The 14901-nt window shown below is 44.8% G+C and overlaps 1 protein-coding gene across 6 annotated transcripts in view; it reads left to right on the plus strand.

The window, feature by feature from the left end:
- The first annotated feature begins 354 nt into the window (after positions 1-354).
- CLYBL (citramalyl-CoA lyase) overlaps positions 355-14901 on the plus strand; it is a 172599-nt gene continuing 158052 nt past the window's right edge. For all 6 annotated transcript variants that reach the window (XM_075090089.1, XM_075090073.1, XM_075090110.1 and 3 more), the window contains exon 1: positions 355-440. In XM_075090089.1, coding sequence (XP_074946190.1) covers positions 373-440 — 68 coding nt within the window. In that variant the 5' untranslated portion in view covers positions 355-372. The remainder of the gene's footprint in view (positions 441-14901) is intronic.

Here is a 14901-nt window from a genome sequence, read left to right on the forward strand (position 1 = left end):
CCGGCAGCAGCCAGCCTGAGGCAGCCCCGCTCGCCTCCCCCTCAGAGCAGCACAGGGAGCGGGAAGGGACCCGCCGCTCGGCCCCGCGGGGGGTGTCCCAGGAGTGGGACTGACGCCCGGCGGCCGGGACCGGGAGTCCCGCCCCACCGTTCCATAACGGCCGGTAACGGCCGCAGCACACGCGCGCGCCCCCCCGCAGTGACGCAATGCTCCTCCCCAGCCCACGGCCGGCTTGGGCACGTGGGGGGCGCGGCGCGGGAGGGGTGGGCGGCAGGCCTCCTTCCGACCAATCAGCAGCGCGGGGGGGGCGGGGCGACGGGGACGGCAGCAGCCCCAGCCAATAGGCCGCGGGGAGGCGGGGCCGAAGCGGTGATGATGGCGGCGGCGGTGGCGGCGCGGGCCTTCTCGCGGGCTGGGCTGTGCCTGAGGAGGCGGAGACTGTGAGTGACGCCAGCGCTGCGCGCGGTGGGCGGGGCCAAGCGACCCCCGGCGCTGCCCCTCCCCCTTCCCCGCTGGAAACGGCGGTCGGGGGGTATCCCCCCGCACCGCCCCCACCCCCACCCCTCTCGCCAGGCCGTGGCGCGCGGGGCGGGGCGGGGCGGGGCGGATGGTCCGGGGGGGCGGGGCTCTGTGCCACGCAGCGGGAGAGCGGGGCTCCGGACGCGCAGCCTTGGCTTTGCGCTGTTTTAGGGGAACCCGGTGTCGCCCCCTCCATCGATAAACCAGCCCGGGTGGAGCCGAGCACAGATCGCCGCGTGGGGAGAAGCGGGGCTGAATGACATACTCACTGACGTAGCTTACATGCTATACTACGTAAGAGGAGGGCTCCACCGCGGCTTGCTTCTGGAGACCCGCGTGGTTCTGATGCCGGGCGCTCTGCCCGCGGGAGCCTGCCTACACCTCACCTGCGGGCATAGAGCCACCCCTGCCAGAGCCGGCGGCTGCCGGGGCTGCAGGGAGGCTTCCAACAGCAGCGCTTCCGGAGGCAGGGCGGATATTTTCAGTACTGATACGAGTCAGGCAATCAAGTAGTAATTAATGATAATATTTAAAGCTCTAAATTCTTGCAGTGTCTGCTGAGACCCTGGTACTGTAAGTCTTTTACTGTTGACTGACAAAAGAGTTTGCAGCCTGTAATAACGGTAACGCAGATGTTACCCGGAACTCGCGACGTTGGTGCTGGTGTTCTTGGGGAACCGCGGGGACAGCTGGGCTGGTTTGTGCTCTGCTAGAGGCAGCGCGAAGGGCCCATAAAATCCTCACCAGTCTTTCTTGTCCACAGTAACACTGTTCTGCATAGCACCCAGGGTCATTTTTCCAGCCTGCCTCCTTCACCTTACTTTTACAGCCTGTTTCTGGAGAAGATGCATGCATGCATGTGCCTTTTTTCCTCCTCCCTCCCCCCCGTATTGGTGCAGAATTATAAATGCTATGCCTTACTATGTCTGGTCGTGAGAAGTTTTGAATGTTTATAATGTGGGGAGAAGACTTGTTTATGCAGTGTGAGGGCAATCAAATGATCACATTTATATGTGCATAGCAGCTGTTTGGGGCTGGGAGGGGAGGCTGACCACATACCCCCAGTGAGGCTGCTCTGTTCCAGCGTGGTCAGAAAGGGCTACCTTGGCTGGTGCTTCTGGGATGGGACATGGCCACCGAGCACTGCAGCCCCCTCGCTTGAGTCCCAGGAGACATGATGGCCTCCCTATGGTGGGAGCTGCTTGCCCCTTGTCATCAGTGCTGCTGTGGAGCCTGAGAGGCCGCCACGCAGGTGGAGACCGCAGAGTTTGGGGCATCCAGGCAGTCAGAGACCAGATCAGGATGAGGCATGAGCTGCGCAGCCGTGTAGCCATGTGCAGTGGGGAGAGAAAATGCAGGGACAACTTCAAATGTTGGCAATCAATACACGAGTTGGTTGGATTTGATTAGCAGCTCCCTGGTCTTTAGCAGGAGTTGGCAGGTCCTGCCGGGCCCAGACCCTGGTGCCCAGATCCCACAGTGCTCCTTACCACGCTGTCAGGCTGGGACCCTAATTACAGCAGGTACCTCCGATGCGGTGTGGCTGCCTTTCCAGCTGCCACCATCGTCTCTTCATGCAGGTGGTCCTGCCCCTGCAAAGCCGCTGCGCAGTGCTCCCGTGAGAATGTGGAGGGAGTATTTGTGTCGTTAGCAGGCAGCCGAAACCTAGGGTACCCAGAGCTGGCTTTGCTTACTTGTGACGTTACAGAGCTTTTTGGGCTTCCCCTGCCTATGAAAGACTTTTGTCTTGTTGGAAAAAGTTCAAACTTCTTCCAGCTGTTTTTTAATAACAAATGCAGCTGTTCTTCCTGTTGTCATTGTTGTCAAGAGCTTCAAATGTGCTTTTAAAGGCAATGCTGCAGCAAAGCATTGACTATGAAAACTTTCTTGCTGACATATCTTTGTGAAAGGTGCTCTCTTTGCTTGATGATTATGCTGTAGGAGAAGAGTGTTGCACACGTAAGCACGATCACCTGTTTTCCCTCAGCTAGCTGAGTGCATGTCTGCTTCACCTGTGTACAAGAGGTTTTTTACATGTATTTATTTACATGGCACATTCCAGGCAGATCTATACCCACATGGTCATACTAAATCAATCAAAAGCGGCACTGTTAAGCTCACATCTTGGCACAGATGCCTGCTAGGAACAAAGGAGCCTGAAAGGAGTAATAACCCCGTGTCAGATCTTGTTCAGGGACTGAGTCTATGTCATCTAAAATTTCTAGCACTGGGAGTTTCCTCTCTCCTCTCAGCTTTCCATCTTCCCTCCCAGGAATCCATTGCTGCTCCGTCTTGTGTTTCACGCTCCCAAGGTTCTGTCTACTTGGCAAATTAGTGATGATGTTGTTTGTCATGGATTGGACACTGGAGGGTGCTAATGCAATGAGAGCTGAAATTGTTCTAGCAAATTAAAGGGTTCCCCTTTGTTAGTTGTGAAATACTTTTATTCTTTGTTGCAATGTTTAAATGGAAAGACATGAATCGTGGTCCTTACCAGTAGCTGATCCTGCTTGGCATATGTAGAGCTATAACCAAGACTATCAATAAAGTGTTAAGTCTGTGAGGGATTTCTTTCCTGAACTTCTGTCCAAAAAAATCACTCATTTTATGTTCTACATGTTTTTAAGTATGTCTTTCAAGGTTATGGACTCTGGGTGAAATTTATTTGAAAGTGTGACTTTCTAGTGATAAAAACGCTTTACCTGGCAGAACTGCTGAGCCATATCTGCAGAATCTGCTTTTCTACGAGGTCACTTTGGTCCACCTAAACCAATTCTGTCATGTTGCTGGTGAGGTGAGAACCAGATAGTAGCTCAAGCTGGGGAGGGAGGGGACACCTTGAGCACCACTAATCGAGTCCCCGGCATTTCGATCCTCTCTCTGGGGATGGACCCTCAGTTTACCTTGCAACCACCGTCACCGGGCTGCGTGCGAGGGAGCGTGCAGGATGGGGCCTTTTGTCAGCCGTCGCTGCTAGGTCAGGCAAAGCACCTTGCGAAGCTGAGCCTTAGCTCTGGCATTTCAAATTAACTCAAAACATTTTTGGCAGGTTAAAGTTACGTTGGAATGTCTCACGCTAAAGGAGGCATTACCTGTCTATGCTGCTCCAGCTTTCTGCTGAACTGGGTTTCTGATCTCCTTTGCCCTTGGCAGAAAGACACGGGGCCGACATAAGCTCCCCGTAGTGCGGTCTGGCAACTCCGTACTCGGCATTAAGGACTGTGAAACTACTGCCTGAGCCAGTTCTCATCCTGGCAGCAGCAGAGGTATGATGCCAGCTAATTAATGCTAATGAGAAGCAGGGTCCAAAGCTGAGCGTGTCCAGCTAATCACCGCTGGCACCTCAACTAGTCTGCTTAAAGCTAACGCAGTTCTAGGCAGTCCTGCCCGGTCCTGTACCCGCCTTTGTGGACCCATTAGCTAGATGAAAGCAGGTATTCATAAAATGTGTGAGCAAAACAGCATTGGGTACAAATACACTTTTCTTAGAAGTCTTTCTCCTTCAGTACAAGCGGCAAATGAGCCACTCCTCTGTCTCATTCCCCTTTGTAAATGAATTGGGCTGTCCTCTCCTGGAAAATGTTGTTACTGTGCTGCATTGGTCAGGTTTTGTTGCAGTTTGCTTATATACGGCTGGTTTTGGTTTTCTTTCTTTTAAAAATATGCATAATTTTTCTCCAAATTCCCCCTTGAACGGAAGGTACAGATGAGCATGGAGAAAGCCTGTGGATAAGGAAACCAGAACTTGTTGTCATCCTGTTCTGGCATCATTTGAGATCTGCTGCTCACCTTGCAAATGGATGCATGGCCAGTTTCACAGCAAAGTTGCTTGACTCTATTGGAAGTAGCAGAAACGTAGCCAGCTGAAAGTTTACATTTCTTTTGCAAAAAAGTAGCTTACCAGAACAGGGTCACAAGGGGATGTGGGCAGAAAAGCTTTTAAAATCATTGTAATAACTAGCAGTACTAAATACAGTCTGCTTAAGAGGAGATAATTTAGTCTAAGCACACGATCTGGTTGACCGTGTATTCATCTCATTTACCAGCTTTTAAGCAAGACCATTTCTTCCATTGCACCTCCATGCTTACAAGCAGGGAGCCAGGGTACACCTCCTGGCATCATTTCAAGAACCGACATGCTAGCTGTGGTGCCAAAAGGATTTGCAGCTGTGCATTTTACGTAGGCAGTGTCCTAATTTATCCCGGGAGACCTTTCTCCGGGGAGATGGTTAACGGACCTTCCACCAACCTGCTTAATAGCATTGAATTTAAATGCCGCCAACTGTGGGGTGCCATCTCTGAGGCCCAACGCCACCCCTGCTCCGTGGCTCTGCAGCGGGAAGGAGCACACCTATTCCCTTGGGGATGTTCTGTGCTGTCCAGCGTTGAGCCTTCACAGACTCATCCAGTCTTTCTTGGCTACTCGTAAAGGCTGGGTGAGTGGGCTGGCCGGTGTTTTCATGCCTTTTGGAGAGATAGGGCTGCTGTGGTTGAAGCCTCTTCACTTAAGAGTCATTCTGGCAGGTAAAAGCCCTTTGATGCTAAGAGCTTTGTAGGATTTCTGCTGATGAACTGGTTGTCTTGAATGCCCAGTGTGGTGGTTGCTCCCATCCTCTGCACATCAGGTGGGCTCCCAGTAGTTGTCTCTCCCAGATCCCTTTCTCACACCTCCCTGAGCTCCAAGCTGCCTCATTTGGAGAGGGCAAATACTGGATTCACCCTTCTTATTGTGTCAGCTGGGCTGTGCATGGAGGTGTTTCTCCAGCCACTGCCCTTTTCACACTTCCCCCTCCCACCCCGCGAGGCCGTGGAGCACAGCAGGTCTGCAGAACTTTGACTGCAAGTGGGTCTGGAGGTCAGCTGTGTGGTTACTGAACCCCGCAGGTGTTGAACAAGTCCCCTTTGTAATTTTCCCCTTATTTTCTCATCGGTGCTATATTTACCTCTCAGGTGTCCCTGTGCCCTTTAAATCTCCGAGCATCACTGGTGTAAATAGGATTTGCCTGTCCTGATGAAACAGTCATCGGGGTGGCTGCCTGCCTTGCCTTCTCCAGCCCTTTGTGGGCTGGGGTTGACCTGTTGTCATGGGCTGAGCAGCCAAACCCACTTTCTTCTCTGCCATTTTAATTAAAAATGGTTGGCATCAGGGGCTCTGCAGCGATGAAAGGGAAATGATGAAACTTTGAAGAATTTGGGGCATAAAGTCAATCTCTAAATTTTAATGTACTCATTGCACTTAAACAGTTGATACATTTTATTATTGAGCTTTCAGGTGACCTAATTTCCCTTAATACTGTACATTTAGCTTTATACATCTGCACCTAATTTGTAAAAAAGGACTTAATGAGAAACTTCAAACAGTTTAAATGTCAATTACAAAGAAAGCGAGGTTTTAAAGTTCCAGTAATCTGTCCATATTGGTCATCGAAACACGATCCCAGGTGGATGTTAATTCAAGACAGATGGCATTCCAAAGGCACAATTACAAAGAGCTTATATATTTTCAACACTAACAAGCTGTCACGCTATGTTGTAGCTATGCTTCCAGTACTGTATAACCACAATTGCTGCTTTATCTGCTGCGGACTTGGTAGTAAAGGGGTTTGATTCCCCACTCTTGATATTGTCAGTGGGATTTTGGTGGGGGGCTGGGAGTGGAACTGGAGACCAGGGCTAGTTAGTGCAAATGTCTTTCATTCACTCAATCTCTTGGGTGTGGGGGGGTTGTGTTTGTTTTTATGTTTAAGTGGGTGAAATGCATTTCAAAGAAAGGAAGGGAAATACTGAATATGGGCATAACAAGTCTAGCTCATCACAGGCGTATTTCTATTTCCCGGCAACATTAATTAGCTTTAGTCTTATCAGCTGCTAGGCAGTAGCTATGATGATTTCTTAAAACCCCTAACATCCTGGATGTTTTCAGTTTAAAAGTCACCTGAAAGTGTTTGGAGTAACACACGTGTTACTTGGAAGACTGAAGTCCAAGGGATCGATAGTGACTTGACTTGCAGTGGTGTAAATGGGCAGCAGCTCGGCTGCACCACCTGGGCAGGAGCGCTAAACCCCATGTGAAAGGCAGTTTGAATTATTTTTAAGTTTCTGAAAGTATTCTTAGGCCCGGAGGCGGAGGGGCTGGACAAAGCAGGGTCAAGGTAGGACTCCATTAGGCTGAAACATCAGCATGTGTTGTAGTCCCTGCTTATTGCAGGGGGATGGGACTAGATGACCTTTAAAGGTCCCTTCCAACCTAAAGCATTCCGTGATTCTATGTGGTAGATGGAAAGGCTTGTTGTAGAAGGACGATGTTTGGTATCTAGCTAGTAGTTGAGGTGGGTGATGCTCTGTGTAACTGAAGAATGTAAGATAACCGGGCATAATTTCCACTGATTTTTTGTTTGTTTCTTGAAACCAGGTCATGAAAAAGCAAGACTTGCACGGCTATGACTAGACAGTGTTTTAATAGGCTTTAAAAATTCTGTGCTGTTAGGAGTGAGATTAACAGTGCTCCCCAGGAAGGTTTTTAAGCTCCTATGGGCACATGTATCCTCTAAAGAGGTGCTGAGAACCAAGAGCTTACATTTCTGCCAACTTATCTACCTTTCACTGGAAAGTGGAGAAGAAAGGAAAAAGACTGAGACACTTCATCCTTGGAAGGCAGGAATTAAATGGTGAGGCTGTGCTCTTTAATTTTTGTTTTTCATTAATGAATGTTGTAAATGTGTTTTTTGAAAGCATCTTACCCAGCTTCCTTTTTGGAGGAGATGCAAGTGCTATTTGAAATATGCAGCTCGCCAAAAAGTGAGTTGGACTCCTGAGCCACGCTTGAAACAAAATGCCAATTTTACCTACAGTTTTACTAGGTTTCCTGGTTTATGCAGTGGCATTTGAATGGCCTCTAGCAATTGTTTTTAGCAGGAAAAAAAAATTCAAACAAAAATTAAAAACACAACCCAAAGCTCATTAGCACTGTATTTGGCATGCCATGAATCGTTAAATCTTTATATAAATGCAGAAGTAATTTGAAAGAAACAAAATCCTGTATTTTTTTGGAAAGACTTTCTCTTGAATTTTTGTTTGGACTGCTGTGGTACAATATGTTTTCCAAACGTTGGATGTTATTACAGAATAGGGGAGGAACCAATTAATGTTTTAATTAAATATAATGTATAATTCATGAGCGTCAGATATACTTAGTGGTGATAAGTGAACAAAATTAGGTGGAAAACAAAAAAACAATAAATAAATGCTTAGATAGGGGGGTTTTACATGATTTTTTTAACCTAATTTCAATGTTAGTGTGTGTTGCTTTTAAGTGGTTTCCCCTCAGGTTTTCCCAGTGCTTATTGGGGTAACATACCGCAGTCTTTTTATTTAGATCAGGCTTCACTTTGAGAGTTAACTAATTGTTCAAGCCCAAGTGGGAAACTTTCTTGCACCTGGAAAATTAGGAGAGCAAAAGCAAGAGACATGTCCGCATCCTTTCCCTGGTGGTTCTTCACCTGCGAATTTGAACTGCAGCGGTAATAAAAGTTTTGTGGACCTCATTTTATGTGAGATCATTAAGCGACAGGAGAATTCAGGACTAGCTGCCCTTCATAATTCAGGACACTGAAAGGTGCCATTTATAAGCTCAAAGTGCCTGCAGGAAGGCAAAACAGGCTTGTAAAACCCACACTCCAAACGCTGAAAGGGAACCGTTTTGTATTGCTGGCTGCAGCCTTGGAGTGGCAAAATTGCAGAGGTCATGGGGACTGGGTTTAAAAAAAAAAATGGAAGAACACCTGCCTCTAAAAGTTGATGTAGTAGCCTGGTTTTTCACACTTCTTTTGTTGGTATCTATTGTCCAAAAAAAACCCCAAATGTCTCAGGCAATGATCCCAGTAAAAACCTTATCAGTTGTAGGATCAGCTGTTGGGTTATTATCTTTCTTACTATAGCCCACTGTTTTGCTGAGCTGCTAATTTAGCTGTAAAAAACGTTTTTCCTGACTTTTAAATAATATTTTGCAACTGGTGACCTTTACCCATTATGTGGGTCAGGCTTTTTGTAGGGAGAGCTCTAGCTTCCTTTTTGCTTGAGAAGGAGTAGCAGCGTGCACAACACTTGGAGAGGTCTTCAGTGAAGTGGGTGTTACGCCAGCATACCCAGTCATCATGAAACAGATTATTATGGCTCTAAACAGGCAATGTAGTCTGCTAAATAGAGAATATGGTGCATCTTTATGGACCTAGAAAGCCTGAAAGGCACTACAGTGGCAGCCCAAGGAAACATTTTGTCTACTGTTTATTCTCAGAGCAGGTACTGCTTTTACTACATGCTCCCCTGTTACTCCTCACATGAGGGTTGGAGCAATCCTTTTTAAGTTTATCACCAAAATGTAGCAATTGCTGCCTAGAAATAAGTCGTGTAGTCTTAAATGGCTGGGACTGAACGCTTCTAGTCCAGCCAACATCAACCAACTACTCACGGCCTCATTAACGTCCCATGACTGAAGTTCCTTGGGTGCCAATTTGCACCATCAGAGCCTAAATTCCAGTGAAGACAAGTCTGCCTGCAGCGTTTTTGCTTTATTAATTTGTATGAATTCAATACCTGCATGTTTTATGCACATTGATTTCAGCAGCAACTGGCTATATGGCGTGGTATCTAGTATCCAAACTGTCATCCCTCCATACGTCAATCACATAGGAGCCAGAGAAGCAGCTGCGCTTTGGTATTATTCCATTTTCTGATGCTGCTTTTGTTGCCTAGATTGACATGCTCGGGGCCCCAAATACTGCACTGAGTTTAGTATGACCCCAGGGCCTTTGCAGAGTCGACTGCAGGACTTAAACCTTTATATCCACTATTAAAAGGCAGTTACGTGTCTGTTTATGTTAGAGCCAGGTGCTTTGTTGCCTGTGGACGTGCTGTTACTCGACTTTTTTTTTAATGGTCAAAATGCGATAAACATACTTACCTGAGTACCTTACTCTCTGCAAATGGTCTGGCTGCCTTCAGCAACCTCTCAGCTTTCTGTGGGAGGATGGGAGTCAGGGTTTTCCAGCTCTCTGTAGGGATGTATCCATGGCAGCGTTCCTGTTACTCCTGTATTTTCTTTGTGAAGGATATACAACTTCTAGACGGCATATTGTCAATGTATTTTTAATGACATTTTTTGTGGTATTTTTCCTTTCAGTTCTCTAATTTGTAATGCATTTCTAGTTTTTGTGGGTTCGTTTATTTAGGCTTTATATATGAATGCATGCTTTGCGGGCTTATTGCATTAAACATCCACTTATTTTTTGTTAAATCTATAGCAGTACTAAAGCACTGAGGGTGCTTTGGGTTGGGTCAGTACCAAATAGTGACTTCAGCATACTGGAAGTATAAACTCTGTTTTCTTACTAACTGTTTTTTTGAGAAGTTGATAGATGTGAAAACCATTTAAGGGTTGGGTTTCTTTCCTTTCCTGTTAAACTAAGCTACTGAGGAAATCTTCCTACTGCTACACGCTGCAATATGTCAGAAACACCGTTATGTTATAGTTGCATCATTATCTAAAGGAAAAATTGAGTGTGGGTTTGAAGTCGACAAGTGATGAAAGTAGCCCTGAGGTTGTCAATTAGAAAGCCAAGGCCTGGAATTGATAAGTTAATGGCCAGTTCCCTTCTCACCCCCTCGCTTTGCTGCCTGCTCCCGCCTCACCCTGCAGCAGCTTTACTGCTCAGAACATAAAGAAAAGGCTCCCGTTGGTTTGTGTCCCAAAATTTATCTCACTACTATGATTCACTTAAATTCTTAGCTGGTTGCAACACTCTTAGTGTGGACAGATAGTTAAACAAGGAGAAATGAGATGCCGCAGAGAGAAGACTGAGTCTCAAAATTATGCCCCCTTTTTGTCTTTTTTTTTAATTTAATTTTATTTTTTTGTTTAAATGTCGGACCGTTGACACTGTTGTTTCAGACCATCCTCCTGCAGTACACATGGCAAATTTAGCAGTAGTGCATAATTTAACTTCTACCGTATGTTTGTTTGCAGGTTTTAAAATCTGAAATTTAATGGCAGCCAGTTGGAACCCATGTGTTCCTGTAAAGGTGGAGGGCGACACGTGTGGTTTTTCCTGAAGGAAGATACTGGTTACCAAAGTTTATGATATAATGTAGCATAATACATAGCGTTTCTATTTCTCTTGGGCAGGAGGGAACTAATGTATTGCCACTTCTCCTAAGGAACACATGCGTTAGATAAATAAGTAAATTATGGAAAATAACAAACCTGATTTATTCAGCTTTTAATCATTCTTGGTGTGCTGTGTTGTGAGAACAACAGTAACCTTATGAAAAGAGCTTTAAGGCAGTATTAGAGGTAAAATACAATTCAAACAGGCATTGTGCAAAGCCAAACATGTAATTCATCTTCAGTTTTTAAAAACTTCACGTACAATGTGAGTTTTTAGGGCTTGTTGCAGATGGGCACCCCCTCTGCAGCCTGAGGTTTTCTGCTCATGGCACAGCTGGTTCAGTGACAGTAGAAATTCAAGATTTTTTTCCACATAGCCCTGTCTAAACCCAGAGCAGATGAATAATAATCATGAGTATGAGAACGCAGTTTAGTTTGCAAGCACATTCAGGTTTTCCACCTTTCTGATGGCTTCACCATAACCAGCAAACATCTGTTGAATAGTAAAAAAAAGTTGCAGTTGCTACTTACCTGCCACAATCAAATGAAACAGAGAGCTCTGAGCATGGACTGCTGCTCTGTAGTCCCTCTTTCCTCCAGCCAGATTTCAGAACATGAAATAAATTTTACCCTTGCTTAATTCACAGAAGAGACATGCCACTGTATTAAACAATTCAGCATTGGATGGCGCTCCCTCCGCCTGACGTGCCCAAGACACACAGAGCTTTTCCAGTGCTTCACGGGAGGTTCAGTGCAGAGGAGGCAGTACACGATTTTCCAAAAGCAAGTGTTCCTTCTGTGCTATACTTTACTTCTTGAGATAGGTGTGCCTCAGAGTACCCATCAATAATGAAAATAAACAATGATGATGTTGATGAGAGGTTTTCATATACATTGTGACTCTGGTGTTTCTAGTGCTACAGGATAAGCTCCTGTGGTGGCCTGTTTCAAAAGGGGTTATCGCAAGATGAAGAAAGAACATTCCACCTAGTTTAGCCTGATCTGTTCAGGTATCACACCTACCAAAGACCATAATACCACATTTTCCTCCTATGTTGGCCCTTGCCTTGGATTTCCATTTTTGTATTTGCAGGAGTTTTCTGCGGTTACTTTTTGAACGAGGTTCTCAAAGTTAATGGTGTTGGGTCAGCAAAGTTTATCTTCCAGGGTCATCTCTTTCTGGACTTTTCTTCTGATCTTGTTGACACCTGCTTCATTTGGTCTCTGCTGTTGTGGTGGTTTTTTTTCCCCTTCCCCTTTTGTCTTTGCTGTTGGGTAACTGTGACTAGAAAAAAAAAAAAGAAAAAAACCCAAACAACCCAAAGGAAAACCCAGTGCTTGCACAAAGGGATGTTGGGAGTGAGAAAGTGGACTTGCATTTCCAGATTTTGAATTTCTAAAACAAAATTGAAGTCCACTGTTGTCTTTATGCAGTCGAGAGATATTTCCTTTGTGTATATCTGAAATGATACAGAGTTCAGTTAAGTCAACTTTGTCTTTAGGTCAGTATCATCATGTAAGACACATGCTTTTAGCAGGTTGTCATCCAGCAGGAGCTCAGCACCAACGTTCCTGAACAAGATAAACCAGAAGAAGAATATGCTATCAAAGGGCTGCATTTCTTAGGGCAGCTGTGGGTTTGTTTTTTTTTATCAGCTTCTGAGATCATTTTCCAGGCAAAAGCGGTCAACTCACCTTAAAACACAACCAACAAATGGCAGAATCTAAAAAAGAAGAAAGGTTTGTTATTGTTATCTGCAACTGTATAAAATCACATATTCATTATGCAACAGTAATGGCAAAATTAAATGGCTTTGAACCAAATGTAAACTTGTTGGGGGAAACCAGCAACAGTTTGGGCCTTTCTAGTACTGTAGACATCAAAGGTGTTTGAAGGCCTTGACTTTAGAGACTGAAGTGTTCACCCCTCCCTGACTCATCTGTTGCAATGCATGACGGGGTCTTCTGTGCGGAGAGGGATGGCTGCAGAATGTCTTCGCCCCACAACCATGAAGAGAGTTAGTTTAGAAGAGAAAGACATTGAAGATTTAACTCTTTAGACACTTCCAGTTTCTTTTTCAGACCACTTTCAGCCTGTTCTACAACTGATAAAAATATTTATTTTCTGGCATTTTTATATAAAATATTTGAGAGGTTGGTCTTGCTGCTTTCTGCCACTAGAATGCTGGCATGTTCCTCCATTAAAAAAAATAATTCTGAAACTAAATGATATGCAAAGAGCTGAACCCTGAGTCAATGAGATGGTAAAAACTTAGTGGTCGAGAAATAAATACCAAAAACAGTTTTCAAAATTTATGCTGAGTATACTTCTTCTTAAAAATACATCTGTTAAAATTATGCCAAGGCCTAAGGTTGCTGTAATCTGCTTAAACCTTAAAAATAACAAACAAAATAGAAACCCTGCTTCCAGGTTGTGGGTCAGCCCATTCAGCTGATGAAAGTCACTGCTTAAACACTGGAAGCCCAAACTGTTTGAAGTACAGAATTGGCTTTTGAGATCAGTAGTCTCTTTTGCAAGTACCAAGAGAATATTTTCTTCAATATATTCAATTAGCTCAGTTAAATGACTAATTTATTCAAACTTGACCAATTGGGAGTTGAAAGAAGCAGAAAATCTTGTTCTTCTCTACCAATCTGTGAATAAAAGCTGATTATGAGAGGATTAAATTTGCTAATACTACAATATTGAAGGATATTATGACCAAATACTAGAATGGTGCTAATTCTAGCTAATACAGAGTTGTTTTAATAGATCAATTTTTAAACTGAATCACAATTTTCTTTAGAAGTCTAGCCTCTTTAAGACAGTGCTATGCAACTGATGAACCGTCTCACTACGTTTTAAGTTGCACTCCAGTTTCCATCCAAAGAACCATAAATCACAAGTAAACACAAAGGGATCGGCTAGTAAATAATAATTGTGCCATACATGATTTTCTAACAAAAACAGTAAAATTAATCTGAAAAAATATATAATGAGGTATAGAAAAGCTTAAATATGTAACAGCAGAGCTACTCTGTCCTTCTGGCTAGCAATAAGAAGTGCCAAATTTAGTGTAAAAGCTATATTTAGTTACAAAGCAACATACTTGAGTGGTTACAAACTGAGAATTAACCTTTCTCCAAGAAAATAACTAAAACATTTAAATGGGAAAACAAGATTCAAATTAATTATTTAACTCAAGGTTTCCCGCTTGGTAGTTTAACTTGTTATTTTAAAATAAGTGGCTTAAAAGGTTTCATCCTGCTGAAAGCCATCGATAACTGAGGTACGTACAAGTGAATGTAAATGTAAGTGCAAACTTGACATAAGGATCCAGAAATTCAGCCAAGAATGTCATGTCAAGAAAATGTCAGGATAAAATTTTCAGTCCTGTCCGTAAACATTTGGTATATGGGACACCCCACAATGAAATTTAATTACCTCTTCTGCTGATAGGATCACGAGAAAAATGTTGCTTCAGGCACCAGCAGAATGAGATATGGAGGACAGGATGGAGAGTGTCTCGGTCATCGTGCCTTTGCTACAAAGACACCAAGTTCTGCTGCCATTGGTCCTTGGCATCTCAAACTTTGAGACAGACACCATCGTGGTTCCTCTCCATCTGCTGGTTGCATCGGAAGCTGTTCCTGTAAATGCTTATTCATAACCTTTCATCAAATTGCGTTGAAAAACCAACGCTTTCTGTTGCTGACTGTTTAAAAAATCAATTTGGCAATGGTTAGGCTGCCCATTTTTCATATCCGTTCCCCCACAAGTGGAGTCCATGAATGGTGCTGTGTTTCTGAGAAGTGGTACTTTTCCTATAGCTTACTTGACAGCGTGGCTGGCTGGCTCTTCCTCACCTCCTAGCTGGGATGGGTGACCAGGGCAACAGAGACGAGTGTTCGGTGCAGTGCCGCCAGACCAAGAAACAAATCTTGGGGTGCTCCAGCGCTGTGCTCTGTGTGCACCCGCTGCTGTGTGCCTGCCTGACCTTGCTCGGTAGCTTCTTTAGGTTATAACCTTTCATGAACAGGGGTTCCTCATCTTCAGCAGGTCCATAAGCCAGCTGTGTAACTTAGAAGTAGCCTATTGGTAAGTAGAAAAAGAATTTGTAGCTGGAAATTTTGCTGGGTATAATGGCTTGTTTCCCCAGCTCCCCCTTCTCCCCACGGTTATTTCTCAAGGTAGTCCGGTATGTTTTGTCTATATGTCC

Source organism: Phalacrocorax aristotelis, chromosome 1, assembly GCF_949628215.1.
Source record: "Phalacrocorax aristotelis chromosome 1, bGulAri2.1, whole genome shotgun sequence".
Lineage (NCBI taxonomy): Eukaryota > Metazoa > Chordata > Aves > Suliformes > Phalacrocoracidae > Phalacrocorax > Phalacrocorax aristotelis.